Here is a 25,517-nt window from a genome sequence, read left to right as displayed (position 1 = left end):
GATATTGTAACTGAAACTTGAAGAAACCGTTTACTCATTGCTATTAATTGCTAATGGAATATGGTATGGCCCTTGTACATGATTAAGACCACAATCATCAGGTAACTAAACAATAAAGATTACAATCATACAAACATATTTCTCTCTCGTATATATATCTATCAAGGCATATTTTATTTCATGACGAGGTGCAAGAAAAAAATGCAGTGGAATACCTGGTTTTGTCATGGTTATGCAGTTTCTAACTGGTCTATTCTAATGTATATCAGTGTGAATAAATTCAAACAATACAGTAAAACCGGTTATAAGACCACCCCTTCTGCCAAAAAAAAAGCAGTCTCTCAAGACAGGTGGTCTCTCATAGCAGGTTTGTGCAAAAAGACCAGTTTCCAAGGTCCAGTTTCAGAACAGTTTCTAGAAAAACAACCACAATCCATGTCCTATATTCCATTCTTTATTAATAGTTCTTGCTAAAATATTGTATGCATTCATCTAAAAACAAAATCATATAGCAATAAAGATACACTTCAATCAATAAACATGAAATCACATTTACATTTGAAGATCATATATTTTACCATATGAAATCCTTTCTGAATTACTCCTTTTTCTTTTTAGCAACTTAAATTTGTTTTACCAACGTTTAAACCACTTTTTTGCGAGTGGTCTGGTTTTTGTTCACTACAGTTACAATAATTACTTTCTCCAGCCTTAAAATTTGTCTCTTTTTAGCTGGAGGTTTGTCCATTGTTATTAAGGTTCTTGGTGTTAAAATTATTAGTGCTTAATTGTAATATTGAATGTAAAGACGGTTTTGACTGGGCTGTGAGAAAATATGAAAAATCTATACATTTGCATTGCATATCTAACAACTGAAATAAAAAGAAACAACGATCTCATCCAGAAACAGAACCATTTACTCCGAGACAAAAGTCAACAGCTTCATTCAAAGATGACATACTGGGATTAACTCTATAAACAAGGTGTGTAACCCGGTCACACCAACTTGAATAAATGACAGTTTTGTGATTGGGATGTAATCATTTGGCATCTGGGAGGAAAACAACAAACATCACAAGTCTTGAACATTATCAATCGAATCCCGCAAACAACTCTCTCTTGCTGGTTTAATAGACAATGACCTTATTCACCCCCAGCATTATGGATTAACTCTAAAGACAAACAATATATGCGACCACTACGTCAACTTTGGCACTACAATGGCAATTCATGACATGTACATTATACTGGTTTACAGACTGAAGCATCTATCAATGGTAGCCACAATCCCTTTTTTTTTAAATATTCTTTTTATGTTTGTTATTGATCAGAACAGTTGTTACTAATCAAGCGGTTGTTGAAACAATTGATTACATATAGGTCAGTGGTGTCAGTTCTTGTGATCACAGGTGCTTGACATGAGCTTGATTCTGAGGGGAAAAAAAACAACAATCTGAAGGACAAAAATCATACAGTGACAAAAATACCTTAGATTACCCCCATGACCTGTTCTGACATAGGACCCTCTCCATCATACTATGTAAGAGAGCTAAAATAATTAAGGTATCGGTAACCAGCCTATTACTTTTAATTTTTTTATATTTAGAAAGGTATGAGCGATCGTTCTTACAGGAATTAAATAAAGGTTGGTGGAGTTTATCCTCGTTTTTGTGATGTGGTCGTTCATAGCAATGTTGAAATCCATATTTTGACATGACATCAGTCGCTCATAACAGAATGTATATACCATAAAATCAATCCATGCATTACAATTGTGGTCGGAAATGACAGGTGGCTGCTCATAGCAGAGGTCGTTCACAGCAGTTTTTACTGTATATATTGCTAGTGCATGCTGCTTTAGAACAATGACATATGGCGTACATGAATATAATTCTTATGATTATATAAATATTTTAAAATCCTTCTCAATGTTGTGTCCTATATTTTTCATACAAGGTCTCTTCCCCAAGATGATAATTATTCTTATATATTATTTTTCATACTTCTGGAGAAAATATGTTTACATTCTTAAAATAACATGATATACAATAAAGCAATTTCAATGATGTAATTCATATCTTTTGATTAAAATACGAGCCAAAGCCCCGATTTTCTGGTTAAAAAACAGGCCAGCAAATACAGTATGCACCCTCCAAAGATAATGTAAGAGCATACAAAATAAGCTTATACCAAATATTTAAAATCATATTGGTCTTCTTTCGTTGCAAGTTGATTCATCTGGTCATCATTCAAAAGCGGAGCCATCTTTTCTGTCAGATAATTGGATCCAAATCCAATGATTCCCCGGATTTTCATATGCGGATATAGCTGCAAAGACAGAAGTACAGTTAATCTGAAAAATTAACAAAAGCCCCTCAAAGGGACTGATGCTCTACTTGACAAACATAAATTTCTAGGAATTCAAGATAACACTGATTCTTCCTTTCAATTGCCACATGTTCAAACCAGCTCTGAATAGTCTTCAGCGATAAAACAAGATTTTCAAATCAGTTGCTGTGATGGATATACTGAAGTCAAATTGGCACAAATTTAATTTAGAAGAAAGTAGACATCATTTTAAGTCTTAGGATGAAAATCCCACATCATAATGATCATACATTCAGAAAGAGTAGTGCAAGATTTTCAAGACAGCTGTAACCACAGTTGTAGTAACCATACTGGAGGACCAACTAGGTATCGTAAAAGGACGTGAAATCTTCTCGTGAAAACACCATGTCAATATGATCTTCCATTCAGTATAATTTGTGTCATATATATTACATTTGTAGTTACTTTTTTTCTCTTTAATGACATGTTATATATTATTGTATTTAGCATAAAACCTTGTCCAAAATCAAGTTAATGTTATACTTGACCAGTATCATTGACTTCTAAGCGACATCAGAATACATAGTTAATATTTTTCCTATTATAGTGGATTAAGTATTCAGATTGTTATTAATGTAAACATATTTATTTGGGTCTTGGTCTACAACATCAGAATTCCTCCAGAGAAAACCTGGTCTACCTGATGTTTACCACATTCTTTATGACAATTGTAGTAACAGAGTTTATCTTGTTGACAACTTAGAATTTTCTAGAACAGAAAAATCCATCTGACAGAGTATTTCCAAACAAATGGCAAGTGTGACCTGGGTAAAGTAGAGGGGTATATAATCTTGTTTATATTGTAATTATTTACTCTTGCTGTAACATCTTGAAGCATAATCAGTCTACTGACATCTTCAGTATTTGATTTGGGTGTAATTTTTTATTTAAATTATTATTCACGAAAATTACAAAATGCCTAATAATATTCTTGGACAGAGACGTTCACTTGGAATTATAGTTAATTCAGACAAGGATATTTTGAATTACATTATTGTTATTTATAAAAAATACTGGCACATTTCCACAAGTGTGATTATTGCTATTACATTTGGCAAAAAAAAGTATTTTTTAGGCACAAAAAGCATTATATATATATATATATTACATGCGAGAATTACAACATGAATGAGAAAGGTAAATTTATTTTTACTATTAACCTGGTTCTGCAGCTGGTCAAAATTCTTGTCACAATGGGCAAAATCCACATAAATTAGAACCAGAATACAACCACAAAATATACTGAAAAATTATTTTATGTTCAGCACTTACTTTAACTAGCCAACATATATAACTTTCACTAACTGATTGTGAATGGGAATTCTGCAATGAGCATAATCATCTGCTCAAAGGGCTGTATTATATTGCTCTCATATTCTTCTTTTAAAGTTTGTACAGTGGTATTGATGTGTCCTTTTTTCTGATCTGACATCTTTTGAAGCTATTAAAGATCCATCTGCTCTAACATTTATCTGGCATACAGCATCCACAACTCACACCGTAAAGCATTTCGCTAAACATCTGCCACAATTTCCTTTAATACTATAGACTGGTCTGCTAACTAACCAGCTTATCAATATAATGATTTGGTGAGGCAAAGTTCATGTTTGAAGAAACGGCTCTGTTTTCTTGGAAGTGGGTCATATACAGTTGCTATGAATAGCAAATAAAAAAAGTACTCTTATGCTATTCTTACAAAGCTATAGTCTTTTTAAGAATATTCTCAAACTTTTATGAATGGAATTAAAGAGATGATGATGAAAATTTAAAACAAAACTTTTTATGACTTTTTTTGTTGTTTAAAGAACAAAAAAAGTGTAATCATTATAAAGGCAGGCATAAAACATAATTTGGCAGAAAAAAGCTTAACCATTATACCGAAAGTGTAATGGCTGGCATGGACGCACAGGCCACTATACAGACACATCACCAAAATCAAGTTGAAGTGTTTTTGGAATACCACTGGAATTTAATTATAGTACAACTCTACTCATTAGGACTGGTGAAGGAAATTTTTGAACAATCAGGGATTTAATTCAAAATAATGTGAGTTCTTTTTAAATTTTCACTTTGTATTCTAGCAAAATAAAGGATTGTTGAATTTTACCAAACTTTTTGGTGTTCACTCTTTTCTGTCACAAAATTTAAGAGAATAGAATCGTTATAAGTGATAACAGGATCTTCAAGAATGGACGCTAGCAGCCATATCAGACTTCAGATAGGCAACATTTAATCCCAACTCAGACATCATAAGAAATCTTTGTTAAAATCACATGTCAATAAGACTTTCTATTCAGGAGGAATAGCTACAAGACTTTCACAACTGCTACTGAAGCAGCCGTATTGGACATCAGATCAGCACCATTTTCTTTTAAGAACAACCAGACATCATAACAGGTCTTCCTCTAAAAACTCTATGTCGACAAGACCATCCATTCATGATTTTCAACATGTCTGCTGTTGTGACCAAACTGGACATTAGATTGGCACCATTTCATTTAAGACTGACTAGACATCTCAAGAGAAACATTAACAAGATTTTGAAAAGGACCACTGGGTGGCAGCCATATTGAATGTCAGATCAGAATCATTTTCATTTTAAGACCAACTGGATATCACAATTCTTTTGGGGAATTAAATCCCCTTGTGAAAACAAGATTTTCCAGATGGCTGCCATGGCAGACATACTGGATGTTAGATTGGCACTATTTTTATTTAAGATCAACTAGTTTTCATAAGAAGTTTTTTAGTGAAACCCACATTGGGCATCAGATTGGCTCTATTTTCATGTATGACCAACTAGGCATCATAAAAAGTCTGATAAGACAATCCTGTCATGAGAAGTAGAGATAGGATTATCAAGATGGCTGTGGTGACCAAACTGGGCTTCAGATTGAACATAAGACAAGCATCACCTTTATTTACAACCAACTAGACATGGCAAGTCTTTTAATGAAAACTTATGCTGATATGAACAGCCATGCAAGATGAGTAGCCCAAAAGGACTTTCACAATGACCACCATGGTAGCCATACTGGCTGTGTGAGCAGCACCATTTTCATATAGGACCAACTAGACCATGGCATTCATGTGTGTACAAAGTTTTATGGTAATCTTCCAAACAGTTTAGGAGGAGCTAATCAATAATGGATGGACAAACAGACAAGAGGCAAAAGGCCATTCCATAATCTTTTCTGGTCTATGACAAGCAGATCTATGAAAGCCACGTAAAATTCAAGGGTTCAAGAACTCAGTATTTCTTATTTCTTCAGAGAAAACGTTTATCAGTATGCATGATAAAACTCCAAGCTAAAAGAGTACATGGATATTACCACACCCCCTCACATTTTATAATCTGCAAATCAATGCCTGTACAAATTAAATCCATCCCTGCCCTTTCCCTTTGGATACATCTTACACCATATAAAGGTAAGTCCATAAATATTCCTAAACCAAATAAGGAATTATTCAAAAGAAGTTTCCAATACTTTGGAACTTTGCTCTGAAATTGTAATCCATTAGAAATCAGAATTGTACAATCTCTTTCATGTTTTCCAAAACTGATTTATCCAGTGACATCAGAATAGTATTAAATATTTTTTTAAAAGTATATATATATATATATATATATATATATATATATATATATATATATATATATATATATATATATATATATATATATATACCCCTCAACATTCAAAACCCTTGGGACCCAAACAAATTTTTGGTTTTGAGAGGTTTTCAGTTTCTTTTTTAATTTTGTAGATGAGAAAAAAATGTCTTTTTCTAAGTTCCTTATGTGATGAGAGAGAGAGAGAGATTACATATTATAGGGCCTTAAATTGGACTGTTTTGCTCCTAGAATGGCCTAACCATTGCCACATAAAATCATTCAGTTTGTCATATTTGCAGGCAAACAATATGGAATTAAACAATGCTATGTACACCGGTGCCATAAAAAAATCAATCCAACAAAAAGCTATGTACACCTGGTTGACATAGCAACATGAACTAGGTAATCCTATCTCTGGAACTGTTACATTTCTCAAGCCCCAGGCAGAGAAGATAGCAGAAAGTATGGTTAACTTTGGCGATTCCATGGTCAACTTACGACTAAAACAGGACTCACTGTCATGGTACAAGATGGCTGCTATCGCTTAACCGGCTTGAAGCAGCTGTTCTGTTTTTTGTGCCATTTTTCATAGTAATAATAATAATAATAAAGACTTTATTTAGAGAAGGTAACTCAATTAGTTACAGAACTAATCTACCTTGAGGCCTTCTATCTGTTATGTACAATATATACAGTATATACAACATGATGTGAAGAGTCTGGCTTGACACTAAATAATTAAGTAATTTTAAAATTCAAAGTATCAAGCCTGGAACACATTCACAGGCATCAGTGAAAACATAAACATATATATAAAACATAAAATATAATCCTGCATTGAAATATTCAGCTATGAAGATGATGTAAAATTACAGAAAAGCAGGCGGTATTTTTTGTACTAGAACTGTTCAATTTTTTAAAGATTTCATTCATTTAAGACAGTGATTGTGAATGATATATGTGCTTGTTGCCTGTCTTCGGCTACGTTACTGTGTTTATCATGCATTGGCTGTTCAGTTCCAACGTGTTTCTTCATCTTTTTGTTTTGGAAACAAGAACAATAAGACTTTTTCTCAGCTGTCTTGCTCCACTAATACAACTTCCTTTGTTGTTGAACAAACTGCCATCACATGATGCATGCCAGCCAACCTGTTTATGCTATGATGGACCCTCATTAATTGCTTTAAATGACCACTCCTTGGCTCTCCACATCGTGCTCTAGACTAAACGAACTGGGACTACATTCATCCTTACTTATATGTAAACAGAAGCGAAAACAGAAATGTTTCAAAGCTGACCAGTGTAGAACAGGACAAAGAATTCCAGTTATCTCCCTTATGCCCTTTCCGGCTCAACAATTTAAAAATTTGAATGTTAATTTAGATAATCTAATTCAAATCCCTATTAAATCGTCAACCTTTGTGTCAACTATGCAAGAGATACCTCTGCGTATTGCATTATTCAAAGCCCAATCAGTAGGACCACTGGAAATGCACACAGAAATAGTTAATTTGATCAACAATCAGAATATTGACATCATTTTCCTGACAGAAATATGGCTAAAAACATCAGGCAATGAGACCAAGTGCGCAGATCTAACACCCACCGGTTACTCCATCAAGTCGTTCCCCCACCACTCTCTCGTAGGTGGAATTGCTGTCACCACAAAGAACTCCATGATCAAATGTCTTAACCACACCACAACTTTCAATTTCTACCAGACATCATTTGAACTAGTTCAAACCACACTTACACCGGAAAAAAGGTCAGTCCATTTTTTCTGCCTATACCGCCCTCCTCCTAGTAGAAAAAACAAGCTGACTGAATCTCTCTTTTTGGAGCAGTTTCTGAATATCCTGGAGTATGGAAATGCGATAAGTGGCAACCTGATTATTCTTGGAGATTTCAACTTTCACTCCGACTGTCCTGGAAACCCAAACACATCAAAAGTCCTAGATTACATTAAAGTTTTCAACTTCAAACAGCCAGTTAACCAAGCCACCCATAAACATGGTCACATTTTAGACTGGATTCTTCATAGACCTAATGAGAATATTCTACGTTCCCATCATTTTTCAAAACTGCCATTTTAAAGCCTCTGCTGAAGAAACCAACACTCGACCATAACGATTTAAAGAACAACTGCCCAATTTCTAATCTCCCATTCATATAAAAAATCTTAGAAAAGGTTGTTCTATCCCAACTTGTGTCTCATCTGAATTCAAACAGTCTTTTTAGCAATGTACAACCTGCATATCGCCCTTGCCACAGTACTGAAACTACTCTGAAAGATTACAGCCCTCACCCTCCTTGATTTGTCTGCAGTATTTGACACAATAGACCATGATATATTACTTTACTGTCTCCAGCATGTATTTGGCATTCATGATACAGCCTTACAGTGGTTCAAGTCCTACTTGGTCAACAGGACACAAATTGTGTCTGCAAATGGAATACACTCCAGCCCGTTAATCTATGTTGTCGTGTTCCATAGGGGTCCGTTGTTGGACCTGTTCTCTTCATTCTATACACTCAGCTGCTCCCAAGTGTCATAGATCATCATCCAGTGTCTCACCAATTGTTCGCTGACAACACCCAAGTATACAAATCTAGCCACCCAACTGAAGTTGATGCTCCCATCAAGGTGTAAAGAGGTGGTCTTCTGATGTGAAATCATGGATGACATGTAACAAGCTGCAGATGAATGATGATAAAACTGAACCATTCTGATTACAACACAAAGACTTTCTCAGTCACATCCTTACTTCAAACAATAAATATCAGTAACACCAACATTAAATTGAGACAGTCAGTACGAAGGTGTCACTCTGGACAGTACTCTCACGTTGCACCAACATGTCATGAACATATGCATGAACATATGCAAGGCAGCATACCATGAGCTGAGACGCATCAGCTTCATTCGCAAATAGGTTTCAGATGATGCCACTAAAACACTTGTATGTTCATTAGTACTTTCAAGACTGGACTATTGTAACTCAATTCTGTCCGGTTCATCTCGATTATCTACTTAAGAACTTCAAAAAGTTCAAAACACAGCTGCTCGGATCATCCTTAGAGTACCACGATCAGAGCACATTTCCCCACTGCTCTGTACACTACACTAGCTATCCATTCGATCCAGAATCAAGCACAAAATTTGTTCTCTGTGCTACGTTTCACTGATGGACTCCAGTCCAACATACCTATCTGACCTCACCCATGTGTACACATCAGCAAGATACTTACACTCCTCTTCTGACAATCGTATACTCATTATTCCCACTACAAAAACAAGTCATATGGACAATGTTCTTTTGCATACCAGGGCCCAGCAACATGGAATGAATTGCCCACTGAACTTAGACACAAAGACACAGTCATCCCATTCAAGAGTGTTCTTAAAACTCACTTATTTCAACTGCAAGAACAAATTTAAAGACCTATTAATGTTCCCTACCTTAATTATTTACAGCATGTTTTTATGTTTTCTAATTTCATGGTGATTGTTTTCTGTAATAATATCATTATATATGTTTTTTTATGTTATAGGTGTTGTCTAATGTTGTAAAGCGCTTACAGCTTCTAAAGATTAGGCGCTATACAAAGTCCTCATTGTTATTATTATTACTATTATTATTATTATGATACATTCGGATAACCAGGGGTGTAATGTAAGATGAGATTTGTAAAGTGTCTCCAACTGCAAATATTATCATGTTCTCATCATGTTCTCATCTGGATCTTCTTTTAAATTTAGAATTAGAGTTGTCCGGGCACAAGTCATGAAGAGATTGGTGTGCGTGTCTGAGTGTGTGTGTGTGTGTGTGTCTGAGTGTGTTTACCACAAATGTGTAATATGTATGATGTATCAGTTATACCACATGGAGATGAGGCTTGCTGAGTTTCCTTGTAATGAAAGGTATATAAAAAAAAACAGCATACTTACTTTACATATATTTTACTGAGATAAAATCAGATGAAGACAGTGCAGTGTAAATATGAGAGCAGCATTAAATGAAAGAATGTGACTAAAACAAACAACTATGCAGCAAAATGTATGAAAGAGATGCCCAACAATGTTCAAAAGAAAAACAGCAGCATAAGGTGTCCATAATGTGTTCATCTTTGTGTAACACATAACTGCTTACAGATGTCACCAACTGCAATATTTGAACTAGTAGAACATAATGACCAATTAAAAAGGATGACATCAGAGATTCAGCATATCGCCCACTACAGTTTTGATGGGGAAGCAAACTTGTTTGCCATCACCAGCTTCATCAGGTCTGAGGGCTAGAGAGGCGCATGTTGGCCACTTCAGACAAGCAAGCTCAAGTTGGTTATTACAGCTCCAACCAGATGCAACATTTTTGACTCTCTTAACACAAGTCATGTGGCTTACACCCACAGCACAAATATGGCTGTTCTGGACAAACAATTGACCATGCAATGTCAGCTGTGGGTGCATAATCCACATGTGGTGTCAAAAATACATGCATGATTGACCAAAATGGAAGCAATAATGGCCAGTCTTGTTAATAAGACAAAATGTTAACCACATCAGCTGCTTATTCTGCAGGTACTAAACTCATGGGTCAGTTTGACAAGGCTTCAGACTTGGAACATAATGGGTAGGTGGACTCTAATGTCGATATTTGATGTCGGAGAGCCAATTATGCTAGACATAGAATTTGAACAGGTTAATGCAAACGATAACTAGGTTATTATAGAGATACTGTATATCAATATTATTGCCAGAATACATGATTTCATGATGCAATGCATTTTGATAAAAGTTACACGATGAGCATATAAACAATGTCTCCTGAAGTAAGACAAGTTGTTCAGACATTTAAATTTAATTCTTCAAAGCTATCTCAATTCATTAGAATTCTCAAACAGATTAGCACTAAAATTAGCACACTTCCAGTTTATGTATAGATACATATAGATCTAGGAACAATGTCATTAACAGAGCTGACATATGAATCAGCTTTTTAGTTTCAGACAGTGTTCCTGTTGATCGATAACAATGATTCCACTTTTGATTTATATAACAATTGAACCAATCAGTACATGCCTACAGTGTTTCCCTTTGGATCTGCAATGGAAGGGTCACTGACTTGTTGGCTGAAATTTCAAAATTTGATGATTACGAACCAATATCTTAAACTTGAGTCATAAGAATGGCATCAAGAAAGAAAAGAGATGTTTTAAACGCATTTACATTTATTATCAAATATAGAAACAAAGTTGGCATTATGAGACAGTCCCATGCTGCCCATAAAACTCATTAAAACAATGCTAACTGATTTTGTGGGTTAAGAAAGTGTGTAGGCGTGTTTGTTCAAGGTTATTATATGGAACTAATTAATGTGTTTGACACTTAAGGTGAAATTTCGAAGAGTCAAACTGTGACACAAGGGGCAGAATGTACAGTTTCAGGTCAGATATGAAATCCATGCAGCAAAACTGAGGAGTACGGGTCAAAGAGAAACCGTGATAACTATATATCTATCTGTGTTTAGCCACAAGCAATAGGAATGTCAAAATAACCCACACTGATCTGTCAGCTTATTTATTTCTGGATGATGACTTGAGTTCTATCCAAGCTATTTTTTTATCTTCTAAACTTTCACGAGTGTTCCTCATGATGAAAACAAGTACCTACTCATTTTGATCCTCTTTAGCTGAAGGCCAAGTAACAGTTGCTAAAAGTGACGTATTTTCAAGCACATTTATTTTCTGGATGGGAAGTAAAGTTATATTCACTCAATGACTTCAAACTTCACATGAGCATTGCCCATCAGTTGACATTTTTCAGGCAAAATTCATTTCTAGATGACAACTCAAGGTCTATTTAAGCAATCTTTTTCAAACTTTGTGTGAGTGTTGTACATTATGACAGGTGGAAGCCTATTAATTTGCATTGGATATTATTTTAATAGCGCATGTGATCTCCATGCTTTTGTCATTTTCTAGCTCATATAATGAAACAAATATTCATTAATATGCACAATCTTTTTCCCCCAAAAATTAGTCATGAATACAAGTAACATGTCAGAAATGACAAACACATGGTTGTACCTAAGATGTACATGCCTTCTGAAATGAAACTTTTTTCATCGGTTATGTTTTTGACTTTAATAAATAAGGCAGTATTTAGCTTAAGTGGTCTGTTCAAGGAAATTTGATAGAGCCTTTGTCCTAAAGCTAGCAAGTTTGCAATGCTTAAAATAGTTGTCTGAAAATAAATGTGGAACTTTGGAACTACATATTAAAACAGATACTCAGGTCTCCAACAATAATATTAGTCAAGTCTTGTAGTAAACTGCATTCTTTGATATAAAGATATGCAAATACTCTGTTTCTATTGAAACAATGGTTTTAATCAACATTTCATTCAGAAAAAATGGCAGCACATACAGTTTGTTAGTGTAATTTACAGGAGAAGGGAGACACTGAAAATGCAATCACTTGTCGTTCCATCTGCAATGCATGCAAGTGGGATTCAAAACTTGCAGCCCTCAGTTGGCATTTAGACAAAAGCATGAAGCTACCTAGGCCGAAAGGTTCCTATTTCCATTGTTAGAGAAAATTACTCTTTGTGTATTGAAGGTTTGGAATCTGCAAACATTTTTTTTTTACAATCCACTGGAGGCTCAAAAACATTTTTTTCAGGGGAGTTAACAATATATACTGCACCTTAGATCCTGAAAATTTAATGAAAACATGCTGTCTTTGGAACTGCCTTTCATCTTCAATATGCATTCATGCTAGGTTGAATTTCTGCAAATAAATTTCATGCATGGTGGTGATTGAACAAAGATATATTTCATCCATGTTGTTTGGGGGGGGGGATATTGATTATATTTTATGCCTGGTGGGTGAAAATAAAAATTGGTTTCTGACCCCACCACCACCATTTTTGGAATAGCCATTGCATCAATTATACGGGTGGAAGTAAGAGAGATCTTTTACTTCTTGCCAAAAACATTTGGTTCTGCACTTTGGAAGTAACATTCTTATTTTTGCAACTCATGAACCAAAACAAATCAACATTCTTCTTTTTTGTCCAGAAAATTTAGTGATTAAACTAAATGGAAATTCAATCCGAGTTTTGATAGACTGTGCAAAGTATCTTGTAAGTCAAACAGATTAGTTTGCTTCTCCTCCAAATTTCCAAATTAATCCATTCATATCCTGGCAGCCTGATCCAAGGGCTGTAGCAATTATTGTCCTGGAGACTTTTCTCATGCTTTTTTTCCCTCCTTTCCAGGTCCTATGCAGTGACATGGCCAAATTGCTCAAGATCAGTAGTTCTCAACTGGCAAAGTCAGCCTTGGTTTCCAATGCTATTATAAAGATTGTGCAAGATTCCAATCATTCTCCTGAAGCAGAGGAATCTGTCTGTTGCTAACTCAAAGTTTACTCTTTTTTGGATGAAAAATACCTCTGAACATATGATGACAAATCCTCCTCCCACATGGTGAATGGGGACTTGGAGAAAGATCTCACATCTAAGTCATTACCCTTACACATGCACACTAGAAAATCTTTCAGGAGACAGCTTTTAAACTAATGGGACATCAACATAGAGCTGGTGGCAGGAATCTGGCAACAGCAACAAGAATGAACAACATCATCAAAATTAGTTTTAACCAAACCCCCCCCCCACTACATTTTAACATCAACTGTTGAACTTGCATACCTGAACTTGTGAGTTCAATGAAAGCTTGTTAAACCACAAACTGGTGAAGGGGAAAATAAAAGAAAACTCACCCTTATTCTAGAAGTGTAAAACCACTGCTGGATGGTATCTGCATGGACCACCATTTCTGCAACAACTATTGGCCATAACAAAAATATGCCATTGCTTTGATAAGCAATGAGCAATGACCATTGCTTCCCCAGTGAACTTATTGTGGAAACCAAAGTAACTTAGTTGGTAAAGCATCTGAATCACCATCTAAGGCTGCAGGCTCAATACTCAACGAGGCCTAGCTAGGTTGACTGCCTTACTGTGTCCATGGGAAAGGCACTTGGCTCCCATTTCTTCAGCATCATATAGTTAATGATGTGTTAAAACTGCCATTAAAGCTAACAAAACCCACAAAAATATACCTCATAGAGACTGACATTCTAATAACCAAAAAGAATTTCCAGGTATCCAAGACAATACCATTTTTTCCTTTTAACTAATATAACAAATTAGTGGCTGTGATGTAGGTATTCCACGTTTCAAACAGGTTTATGTTAAAAAAAATTCAAGGACAGAACCTAGATTTTCAAGGAGTAACAAAGAATCAAGATAAAGGTTAAAATGCCTATCAAATAGGTAAAGTAAAAGAATAGCACAAAATAAATGAACTGCAAATCAAGCTGTATTGGCCATCAGTAATTCAGTGGAAATAAAAGTAAAAAAATATACAAGTACTGCAATATAAACTGATATGGTTTATAACACTGAAACCACATAAAAAGCAAAACAACCAAAAACAAAACAAAGTTTAGAGAGCTTAAAAAATAGGAGCAAGAAAAGAACATCTTTGCAGTCTTTCAGCTCATCTGCATTCTATTGAATTTCTTTTTCTAGAGAAAGCAAATTTCCTTTTTTCTCATCTGCTTTCTCCTTAAGGTATCTGACTGGCATAACAATGACAACTAATGCATTTGCAGTGAAAATACTCAGACTAGTCAAATCTGGGACAATGTAACCTGCATGTTGGAACAGTAGCAGTACCTTACTTTTCCCTCATGGACTGGATGTGTAGCAGTCTGTAATTGGAACAGCATGCCAACTTGATTTTATTAACGCCAAGTGTTTATTTCCATTTGCATGGTTGTTCAGTGCAGACTCTCCCATTTCTGAAATATCAATGACCTTTTTTTGCATGTAAAGTAGTATGCGTTGTTACTCTTCGAAGCCAATCTTGATATTTCTTCCGCCCAAGCCAGATTTTGTTTGAAGCAACAAGAACTCCATTTATAGTGACAGCTCATGATTTATCAGTTGCATTGTTTCACTTGCTTTACTTGTTAACCCTCTGTAAACAGCTGTGTAAATAGTCATGCATACCCCCAGAATGCACATTCCACAGCATGTTGTATAAGGGAACACACTTGCATGCAATGTTACACAGGATGTTGTGTTTGAATCATTCATTGGAACCATACAGTGCTCACTGGACTAAAATATTCTTCTGGAACTATTGTGAATTTATTCAGTTGATTTATGAACAATGCCACTGTGGTACATCAGGACTTAAGGCAGACCAGTACATTCAAGGTTTGAATTCATTCAGAACATCAGATTTTTGTGGACTTGAATAGAACTTTTTCAGGATTATTTTGGATTTATTTCATAATACTGACAGTTCCTCTTTAATTTTCATTCTATAACTTTGATAATTAAATCATTTGTTAAGTTTTACAAAACTTGTTGCATTTCCTTCTATCTATCACTACGTTTATGCCCATAGAGTCGTAATACCACTATGTCATAAGATATTTTTTGTGTGCTTTAATCTCTGCAATTCTAAATTCTGACTATATGCTTATGCTTCAACAACAGCTTACCTTTCCAAGATGGATCATATTCCTATATTTTGCAACCACAACCTCTAAATTACTAGCCTCATTATCACAGCTGTGAACAATAACCTTGCGTCCTGAAAAAAATGATGGGGTAATTAGATATGAAGGAAACATTGGGTACAAGACTCATCAAATTATTTATACCAAGAGTTTGCTTATCGTCAATTGGGGTATTATCAGATGAATATTAAATGGAATGCTATAATAAGACTTATTATCTGTTTAAGTTTTTCCTCCCAAATGGAATTAATGAAGACAAATAACTTTAACAGCTATTCTGACGCATCCTTTTTTAACATACATGTATCACGTGATAATGCAAGGGTCATGCAAAACAGATGAAATGTGATGAGCTAAACTTTTAAAAATGAAATATTTTGATAATAATAATAATAATAATCACAATAGAAAAGTTGGTGAAAATGTTTTAATTTATTTTCAATAGTTAAGGGTTAACCCTTTAGCTCATAGAGCATAGTTACAAAGTGCAGCGCATTATAAATAGAACACCTATTACCTATTCAACTCTATACACCTAGACCTGCCTGTTTACTGTTAAGCAATGTAGTGTATGTTACGTTAAACAACAATTTTAACCATTTTACATTTTTGGTACACATCTATTATGTGTGGAAAAATTTAAAGTAAAGTCCGATTGTTATAGCTGTGTATTTTTTTTTCATTGAAGAATTTTTTTATGTGCTTTAAAATCTTGAGAGAACTCGTTCACCATCAAGTCAGTGAGACTGCGTGACCAACCGTAGCTGCCATTTATCATACTCAAAATTTACAAGTTTTTTGTCCCTGTATACATCACTAAGTAATCTGAATTTGAACATTTAAAAAAACTAATGGGCCCTGAGTGGCCGAGTGGTCTAATGCGCTCTACGTTATGGATCACTGCCATCTCACCTCTGTCTGCGTAGGTTCGAGTCTCAGATTCGGCCAATGTGGATATGTGAGAAAGCTTGCCAGTAGCTTCTCGAGGGTCGGTGGTTCTTTCTGGGGTTTTCCCGGGTTCTTCCTCCACCTTTAATACTGGCCGCCATGTATAGCCTATCGTGTGCTGAAAAATGGTGTTAAACCCAACAACAAGCTCATAAAAACTAATTGCTGCCTACATCAATATCAGAGCCTTTACTTAAGTTATTGAAGCTTTCATAGTTGTGATTCTAATCGTGAAAACTTCTTAAGTACTGAATGAAATCTGCGACCTCCATTTTGGAGAGTGAAGATTACGAACCAGTTACTTTAAATAGCAGATATCGACCAAAGCATAAACAGTGACCATGTGATCTGATGCAATTGTCATTCGCATAAATGAATGTAGTATTTAATAGGGGGTTTTCCCCGAAGGTGGCGCTATGAAAACTGGCTTTAAATGGCTGATGTTTACAGCAGACGTCAAAAGGCGCTTCCATGCAAATGGAGTAGAGACGTCAAAAGGCACTTCCATGCGAATGGAGTAGAGGTGTCCAAAGGCGCTTGCATGAGGTAAAGGGTTAATGTATAGTACAGACATATTTGATAATTTTTTAATCAATTAATTAATCCCAAATGATATCAACGCAGTTTTGCTCGTAATACCAGCCAAATCGTCTACAATATCAGTAGAAGTGGTGTTTATCTTCTTTACAAGCTTAACTTATTTGAAATATAAACCAACTAGTTGTACATCATGACCTGCTACATGTACAGCAAAACCTGTTATGATAGACCACTCCTTTTGCCAACAATAAACAGTTTCTCAAGACAGGTGGTCTCTCATAACAGGTTTGTAAAACAAAAAAAACAACAGTTTCCAAGGTCCAGTTCCATAACAATTTAAAGAAAATAACCACAATCACTGTACATATTCTATTCATGGGGCCCTGAGTGGCCTAAAGCGCTCTCCATTACAAATCACTGCCATCTCACCTCTGTCTGCATGGGTTCGAGTCTCAGATTCGAACAATGTGGGTATGTGAGAAAGCTTGCCAGTAGCTTCTCGTGGGTAGGTGGTCCTTTCCGGGATTCTCCCGGGTTCTTCCTCCACCATTAATACTGGCCGCCATGTATAGCCTATCATGTGCTGAAAAATAGCGTTAAACCCCACAACAGCAACAACATATTCTATTCTTTATTATAAGTATTTGATTAAATATTATACTCATTTATATAGCAATAAAGGTACTCCTCCATCATTTAATATGAAATCACATTTACATTTGAAGATCACATGCACATATATTAGCATTTGAAATCATTTCTGATTTACTACTTCTCCTTTATAACACCCTAAATTTGTTTTAACAATGTCTAAACTGCTATTTTATGAGTTGTCTGCTCTTTTTTGCTTCTTTCAGTTACAATAATTACTTTCTCCAACATTAAAATCCGTCTCATTTTAGTTGGAGATTCTTCCATTGTTATTAAGGTACTAGGTGTTAACATTATTAGCGCTCAGTTATAAAATCAACTGTAAAGACGGCTTTCAATAGGCTTTGGGAAAATATGAAAAATCTGTACACATGCATTTCATATCTAACATGAGATAAAAAGAAACAGTTATCTCATCCAGAAGTTAAATCATTCACACAGATACAAAAGTCAATGGCATAATTCAAAGAAGATACACAGGGATTAACTCTATAAACAATGTGTGTAACCCCGTCACACCAACTTCAATAGATGACGGCTTGGTGACTGGGATATAATCACTGTAACATCGGGAATACAAAATTTTTATTAAAAAATTACAAGCCTTTAACACTCTCAATTGAATCTGGCAAATGATTCTCAATAGCTGGTTTAATAGACACAGAGCTTATTCACCCCCAGGCAATAAAGATTAACTCAAAAGATAATATATGCAACCACTACCTTAATCTTAGTACAACAATGGCTATTCATGACATGTACATTAGCCTGGTTTAAGGACAGTACCATGAGTAGCCAGAATCCTTTTTTTTTTCTCTCTTTCTTTTGTGTTCTTTTCATGCGAGCTTTTGATCAGAACAATCCAAACTATTCAAGTGATTGTTGTTACAAATAATTACTTAATACTCATTGGTGTCTCAGTTCTCGCAATAGGGTCATTCATAGAGCTGGATACTGGGTCCTACTTGTAGGTACAATAAGGCCGGAAACCAGGCTACATGTATTCTACAGGTACTTTAGTCTGGTTTACAATAACGTATAAAAAAATATAAGCATATCTACAAAATTTCAGATACCAGTAGCCAGCCTATTTTTCTATTTTATTTTTTTCTTATATAATCGGTTATTAGATTAAATAAAGCTCAGTGGAGTTTATCCCCACTTTTCCAATGCGGTCGTTCATAAAAAAAGAGTCAAAATACATATTTTGCCAGGACAATGTGGTTGCTGGTCGCATTCAGCAGGTAGTTGCTCACAACAGTGTTTATTTAATAAAATTGATCCATGCATTACATTTCTTTTACTGTCTTTCAAACATCTGATACTAGCCCTTTTGGGTGTACCCCTATATATTTATCACCAATCAAAATAAGTTCAATTCAGGTGCCAGAGGAGACATTCAGTCAAATGGAACAAGAATTGGTGTATACCATGTCGGATTCATAAACTGCGTCTGGAGTATTTTTTCAAGTAACTATTTGATAAACCAGAAGTGTTGCAAAACACTCATTTTAGTACAAAATTAATTTGTTTACCTTTTTTGATTAGAGTATCATCGTATTTCAAAATAATGGACGGGAATAGGTCGGATGTTACATATGATAATATATTAATTATAGGTTACTACTTTGTATTAAAAAGTTTTACTAATTCTTATTGGTTTGTCCGATAATACGGATTGACTGACAATACCTTGATTGACATTATAGTGAAATAAACTTTACACTTAATAAAAGTAACAATAAAACCAAGAGTCCCATGAATGCTGCCCTGTGTTTAAACTAAGAGCATGTTATCCCCATCTGGTCCAGGTTTGTGATCCATAACTCATATTATTGCACATAAACTATTTTTGTTCTTTCAGTTACCAGCCCAGAAAATAACAGCAGCACTTTTAACATGTTATTGGCTACATCAAGCCAAGAAAATGGGAGCCAAGTGCCTTTCACAAGGATACACAGTGGCAGTCAACCCAAGCTTGCCCAAGTGGGCATCAAACCTGCAAACCATCAATTATGAGTCTGACATTCTACCAAATGAACTACCATGACTCGAAAAAAAAGCATCATGTCAGATATCTACAAAATAAAACAGAAACCGAACAAGTACTGATGGTTCCTGAAACAGCACTTTTCTTATCACATATGGCTAAGTGAAATTTGGGTCAGGTGCATGAAGTCCCCAGTCAGTGATCTAGCTATTCATCCACCAGCATAAATGGTCATGAAAGACAGGTCCTAGTGGAATCAGAGCTAACAGAGAATCTCTGGTTTATGCATTGCAAGAAGGAGAAACTAGAAAGGGCACATATAGAGATGTCTTAAAGAAAACAGATCTGTTTTCAAGTTTACCAGACCTGCCAACCCTAACAAATGAAACCAGTGATAGAAAACAACTTTAATGAACTGAAAAAGTTCTGCAGCAACAAAATCCCTAAGGAGGTATGTTTCTCTTATCCCACCAGTATCAAAAAACTTTATTAAAAAATGTCTAATTGAACTTGATACCAAGAAAGCTACAGGACTTGATAAGAATGGTCCAGCACTCATTAAAACTTCTGCTTCAGCTATTTCAGATAGTATAACATTCGTGATCAATTTAAATATTGCAACCTCATCTGTTCCCAAAATATGGAAAACTGCAACAGTAATGCCTATTCACAAATCTGGTTCTAAAGGTGATTGCTGACAACTACCCGCCAATCTCAATACTACCAAAGTTGTTAAAATTGATTGAAAAACATGTCCATGGCTCGTTCATGTCATACTTAACCAAACGTTTGCTGTTAAAACCCTAGTCTATCAGGCTTTTGACAGAAACATTCATGTGAGACTGCCTTGATCTTGCTAACTGATAAATGGCTTCAAGCACTTGATCAAGGTAGTAAAATAGGATCTGTATTTGTAGATTTCAGGAAACCTTTTGACATGGTGGATCATGAAATCCTTCTGAAGAAACTAAATATTTACCAATGTGATGATAGCACAATTAGATGGCTAACCTTCATATTTAAGTGAGAGAACACAACATGTTTACATAAATATTTTGTCTTGAACAATTAGATATGGAGTATCACAAGGCTCAATTCTACGTCCATTACTATTTATATTATTTATTAATGACCTTCCACTTTTACTAGTGAACTCAATTTCGTCTACAGATCTCTATGCAGATGACACAACATTGTCAGACATCCAAACCGCAAAGCATGAACTGGAAAAATCTTCACAGGTTGCCTTAAACAAACCAGACAAGTGATGCACATACAATGGCAAGGTGGCAAATACTGGTAAAACTAAAATATTACTTATCTCATGTCAAAAATGAACAAATCTTGATAGTAATGAACTATGTCTGACATGGAAGGATAAATATTTACAAATGCAGGGTTCATGCAGAATTCTGAATGATAAATATAAAGATTTCTCCCAAAATTTCAAACACTACAAACACAGATTTCCAAGACCTATTTTTGCTAACATTTTGAATAAAAGTTATATGAGAAAACAACGAATGCAAAATAATACAATATTGTTTAATGATGAAATTCAAATGCTCATTTGCTATTGCGGCGGCAATGAAACTGAACAGGTCATCAAAAAAAAAAAAAACAGGAAAACTCGACTACATCCAAATCTAACAACCTTGGACAATTTTATTTATGATTATGAAAAGAAATTAAAATGTTTAGAGTTTATTTCAATTTCAAAGACTTTTAAAGACCTCAGGGAAATCTGCTCAATTTTCCCAAATGTGTTGATCAATTAGCTGTGCTGATATTTACAATGACAGAATTTAGTGGCTGAAAGCCCACCCCACCCCCTTACATGTCACCATTATAAGAGTACATCAAAAGAACATGCTGCAATAGCTGGGCAGTAAGATCAAAATCTACTGATATTTACAGTGCTTAAATTCAGAGGCAGAAAGACCCAGAGATGTAAATGTGGTTATTTATAACAACTTGAGCTTTCATTATTGTGTTCATTTCTGAGTGTAGCGGAATAAGCAGTGCACGTGACGTTGGAATCATGACATGTTGAGACTTAGACTTGAATGAGTATTTTGGGGTTCAATGGCAAACTAACAAAGATTGTAATGAGGTTAAGGGGAGTGCTAAAGTTGCTAGAACTGATAGTTTGGATGGAACAGTAGCCAAGTGTAAGAAAGTGTGTGATGCCTAGCTTAGTGCTTTGAATAAGACCTTCCTTGGATTCACAAAATTCAGACTCAGTCTGATGGACAAACAAAAGATATGTCAGTGTTATAAAGAATGTAGAAATTAAACTCAATGGCAACCAATAGTTCTTACTATTTGCATGGTTTTCTGGGAGGGGACTGCAACTTTTGCTGGTGGGACTCCTATTTTTACCAAAACGGGAGTCCTGGATTCATAGTTTTAAAATCCTAGCGAGACCTCTGGAAAACTTTTCTTTTTGGAACAGAGATATCCAAGAGAGAATACCCATGGGGCCATACCTGTGAGATGTTGACAATTGCACAACCATAAAGAACAGTAACTTGTTCAAGCTAGTTTATGCATATGCATTTCAGACAGCAGGCAATGAAAGGTGTTCTCAGCAAAGAATAATATTCATACACAGAGAAGGAGAATCATATTAAATTGAGAAACAATTAGCAGATTAATGCTCATAGAGAATCTCCATACAACATAATTAAGTGTGTGTATATCTCTAGTTGGCAGAACCACCATAGCAACAAAAGAATGAGACAAACTTTCATATCATGCAGATGTATTACCAAATGAAGTACATGCTATGTGCAAAAATTAAATGACATTAAACATAAGAGACTGACTGATCTGTGTAAACTCAAAGCAAGATGGATAAAATTTGTCCTGTTTGTGTTTGGTTCTTCCTATTTATATTTTGATCATGGTGATATTTTCTGCAGACCTTTTGACACTTAGTTCCAAATCATCATTTGGTATTGGTATTACAAATTGGATTACTATTATCCAGTACACAACATGCTGAAGTAATGTCATTAACTAATGATGAAATTGGTGACAAAATACTTGATGTCATTCTGATAGATGGATTCTTTACTACACTACTAATCTGTTCATCCTGATTCTCTTTTACCATCTGCTTTAGTCTTACTGGTACCAGTACTTTTAATAAAATTGTAACTTCTATTTTCTTGCAATCTTAATATTTATGATCATGTATTATTGTCAAAAGGTAAAATGTGCTTAGTTTTGTTGTAAAATCTAAAACTATTAATTAGCAAGGGACTAAAGTAAATAGTGGGTCAACTTCATGTGTGCAAAAATTATTGCCATATTACAGTGTTGTTAGAAACAAAAAATAGTTGTACAAGACGTAAAGTTGTTGAACCAGCACTCGTATTGTCACCATATATTCCATTTAAATGATATTATTTTTGCATATTCCTATCAGCATTTTCCCAGTGGTGTTAATTTTCTGATCTGATGTTCGTTTCTTGTGCAATTTTTACACATCAAGAATTTTCACAGTATCATTAAAAAAACAATGTAATCTGCACCAAACTGAGTTGTTTGAGAAGAAATTCATTTTTTAAACCCAAAAATCACTGAAGCTATCAATTCTGGCATTAAAGTCTCACATTAAATAACATTTGAAGTAGCCATGATAGTAATTTAGGATGCAAATGTACTAATTTCACCTTTGGTATATTCAAATTCTGAATTGATGGAGGAACATGGCTCCAAAATAAACATATCAATTTTAGAACCTGTTCATTGACTATGAATCAAATATATAATCCGAGTCCAACTGAATTGGTAGAAAAATTTTAATTTTTTCAACATTTTAATTATCTGCCAAAAATGAAGTAAGCCTATGGTCTTTCTGCCATTCCAACCAAGACCCCACCATAACCATGTGACCATGCCCAATGACATCACAGTAATAATCGCTATACAACTAGAGATGACATCTCTTTCAGTATTTTGATTTCAGTAGAGCCTTAAGCTTAGAGTAAATCTTGAAGTCCTGGCAGCATCCCTGTAGGGGAGATAACTTGACTATTTTACTTGATTTTATTGGTCTCTGGTTATCCCATGGTATTTCTGTTACGTGAACATTATCTTACAGTGTCCAGTGAGCATGGTCAAAAAAGGCTTACAACCACTGAAAGTTGTTGGAGGACTCGCTACAAATATGAAAGAGCAAGAACTATAATATAAATCAGTGAAGATAAAATGGAGTATATATGGGTTTGACTGTCCCTGATTGGTTGTCATAATGAAAAGTAAGATTTTAGTAAAAAGGATCTTTTGAGAGCATGTCCTACTTGTAACTGAAAAAAGTGAGAGACATCGTTTTATTAACATAATTTCCACCCTTTACAGACCCGAGTTTGGAAGACTCGTTACTGAAATCAGCAGCTGACTCTTTGGTGCAGTATTGAAAGCACACATTTTAAATTTGGTCCAGAAAATGGTGCATCTGTTATGGTTTTCTTTCCACAAAAGCTGTCGTCATAGATGTGTCTATATATACTGATACAAAGATGATCATGAGCACTCAAAATTTTAAGTTACTGAATTTTAATATCATTGTGTTTGCACAGGTTTACAGTGGAAACTGAATTAGTACAGCGAGTCCTGAATTCTTGAGCTTTGTGCGGAAACATGGAATACAAACAGAATACAGCCAGAAATGTAGAGGTTTTAATCTTTGATTTAGTCTCCCTGTTGCATTTCACACTGATATGCATATTCACGACAATTAGTATAGTAGCGGGAAAAGTAAGTGACAAATTTGTTGATTCTGGTTGTTCCTCAATTCAAATGTATCATTAAAAAAACAGTGATGCATTCTCACACTTTGTTACAAATATTTATTACAGATGCATATCTCCAGATATTGGTGAATATAGCTTGAATAAGTTATAACAGTTCTAGTTGGAAGAATGGACATTGTTAGAGAAACTTTAAGTGAGCTAAAATGTAAACTTTTCGGCAGTGTGTGATGCAGGATTGCTTATGACTTCTCCATCTCATCTGCTCACCATGACAACTTTTTGGTAACTGTCAGAAAGGTATAACTGACAATATTCCAAGGTCTACAAAAATTACTAGAGTCAAAATTTATAGAATCATACAGCTGTGGCAAAAAATGGACTAGTACCTTTGCTACTGTTGCCACAGTTGATAGTTGGTTGATTTAGTTAGGTCTGTTTTTTAGTGGGTTTTTTTACAATATATTAGGTGAAGGAAGAACCCCGAAAGACCACCAACCCAAACTGGTTGATTTGTGACAAACACTCTGTGAGATGTGCAAGTGATGTAAAAGCAAGCCCATTAATACACTTGGGCACATGGAGCCTCTGTAGATTTGATGTTTATTTTGTAGATCATTATGGCCTTTACACCATTTTCAGATGAAGACTATATATGGCAACCAGTTTTACTGTTGAAGAAACTGCAAGTACTTCTGAGATGCCAAGCACCACTTATGTAGAACCACTGACCTTCCATAAGTAACTGACAACATTCTCATTTACACATTGGAGGCAAGTATCACATGACAAGCATCTTGTACCACTTGACCATGGAAGCCCTTCAAATCTATATCACAAGACAAGCATCTTATACCACTCTGAAAGCCCCTCAGGCCATAGGTATAAGTCTCATATAATAGACTAGAAGTGGGAGACAGAACCTGTGACAACTGGATTGAAAGTGCAGAATGTTACTGCTAGACCATCAGTGATGATTATGATGTTGACAATACAGTTAACTGCAATGACATTGATTTTATGA

At 35.1% G+C, this 25,517-nt stretch overlaps 1 protein-coding gene across 1 annotated transcript in view; it reads right to left on the bottom strand.

Moving 5' to 3' along the window:
- The window catches only part of LOC149781478 (uncharacterized), a 430,415-nt gene that overhangs the window by 301,406 nt on the left and 103,492 nt on the right, over positions 1 to 25,517 (bottom strand). Inside the window, exons 10-11 of the mRNA XM_089934971.1 lie at positions 15,587 to 15,678; positions 2,191 to 2,328 (exon numbers count right to left, since the gene is read on the bottom strand). Of these exons, the coding sequence (XP_089791097.1) occupies positions 2,191 to 2,328; positions 15,587 to 15,678 (230 nt within the window). The remainder of the gene's footprint in view (positions 1 to 2,190; positions 2,329 to 15,586; positions 15,679 to 25,517) is intronic.

Source organism: Sinohyriopsis cumingii, chromosome 15 (genome assembly GCF_028554795.1).
Source record: "Sinohyriopsis cumingii isolate HCF-2022 chromosome 15, ASM2855479v2, whole genome shotgun sequence".
Lineage (NCBI taxonomy): Eukaryota > Metazoa > Mollusca > Bivalvia > Unionida > Unionidae > Sinohyriopsis > Sinohyriopsis cumingii.
Note: the sequence above shows the minus strand (reverse complement) of the source record. Positions and strands in the feature narration are given on the sequence as shown.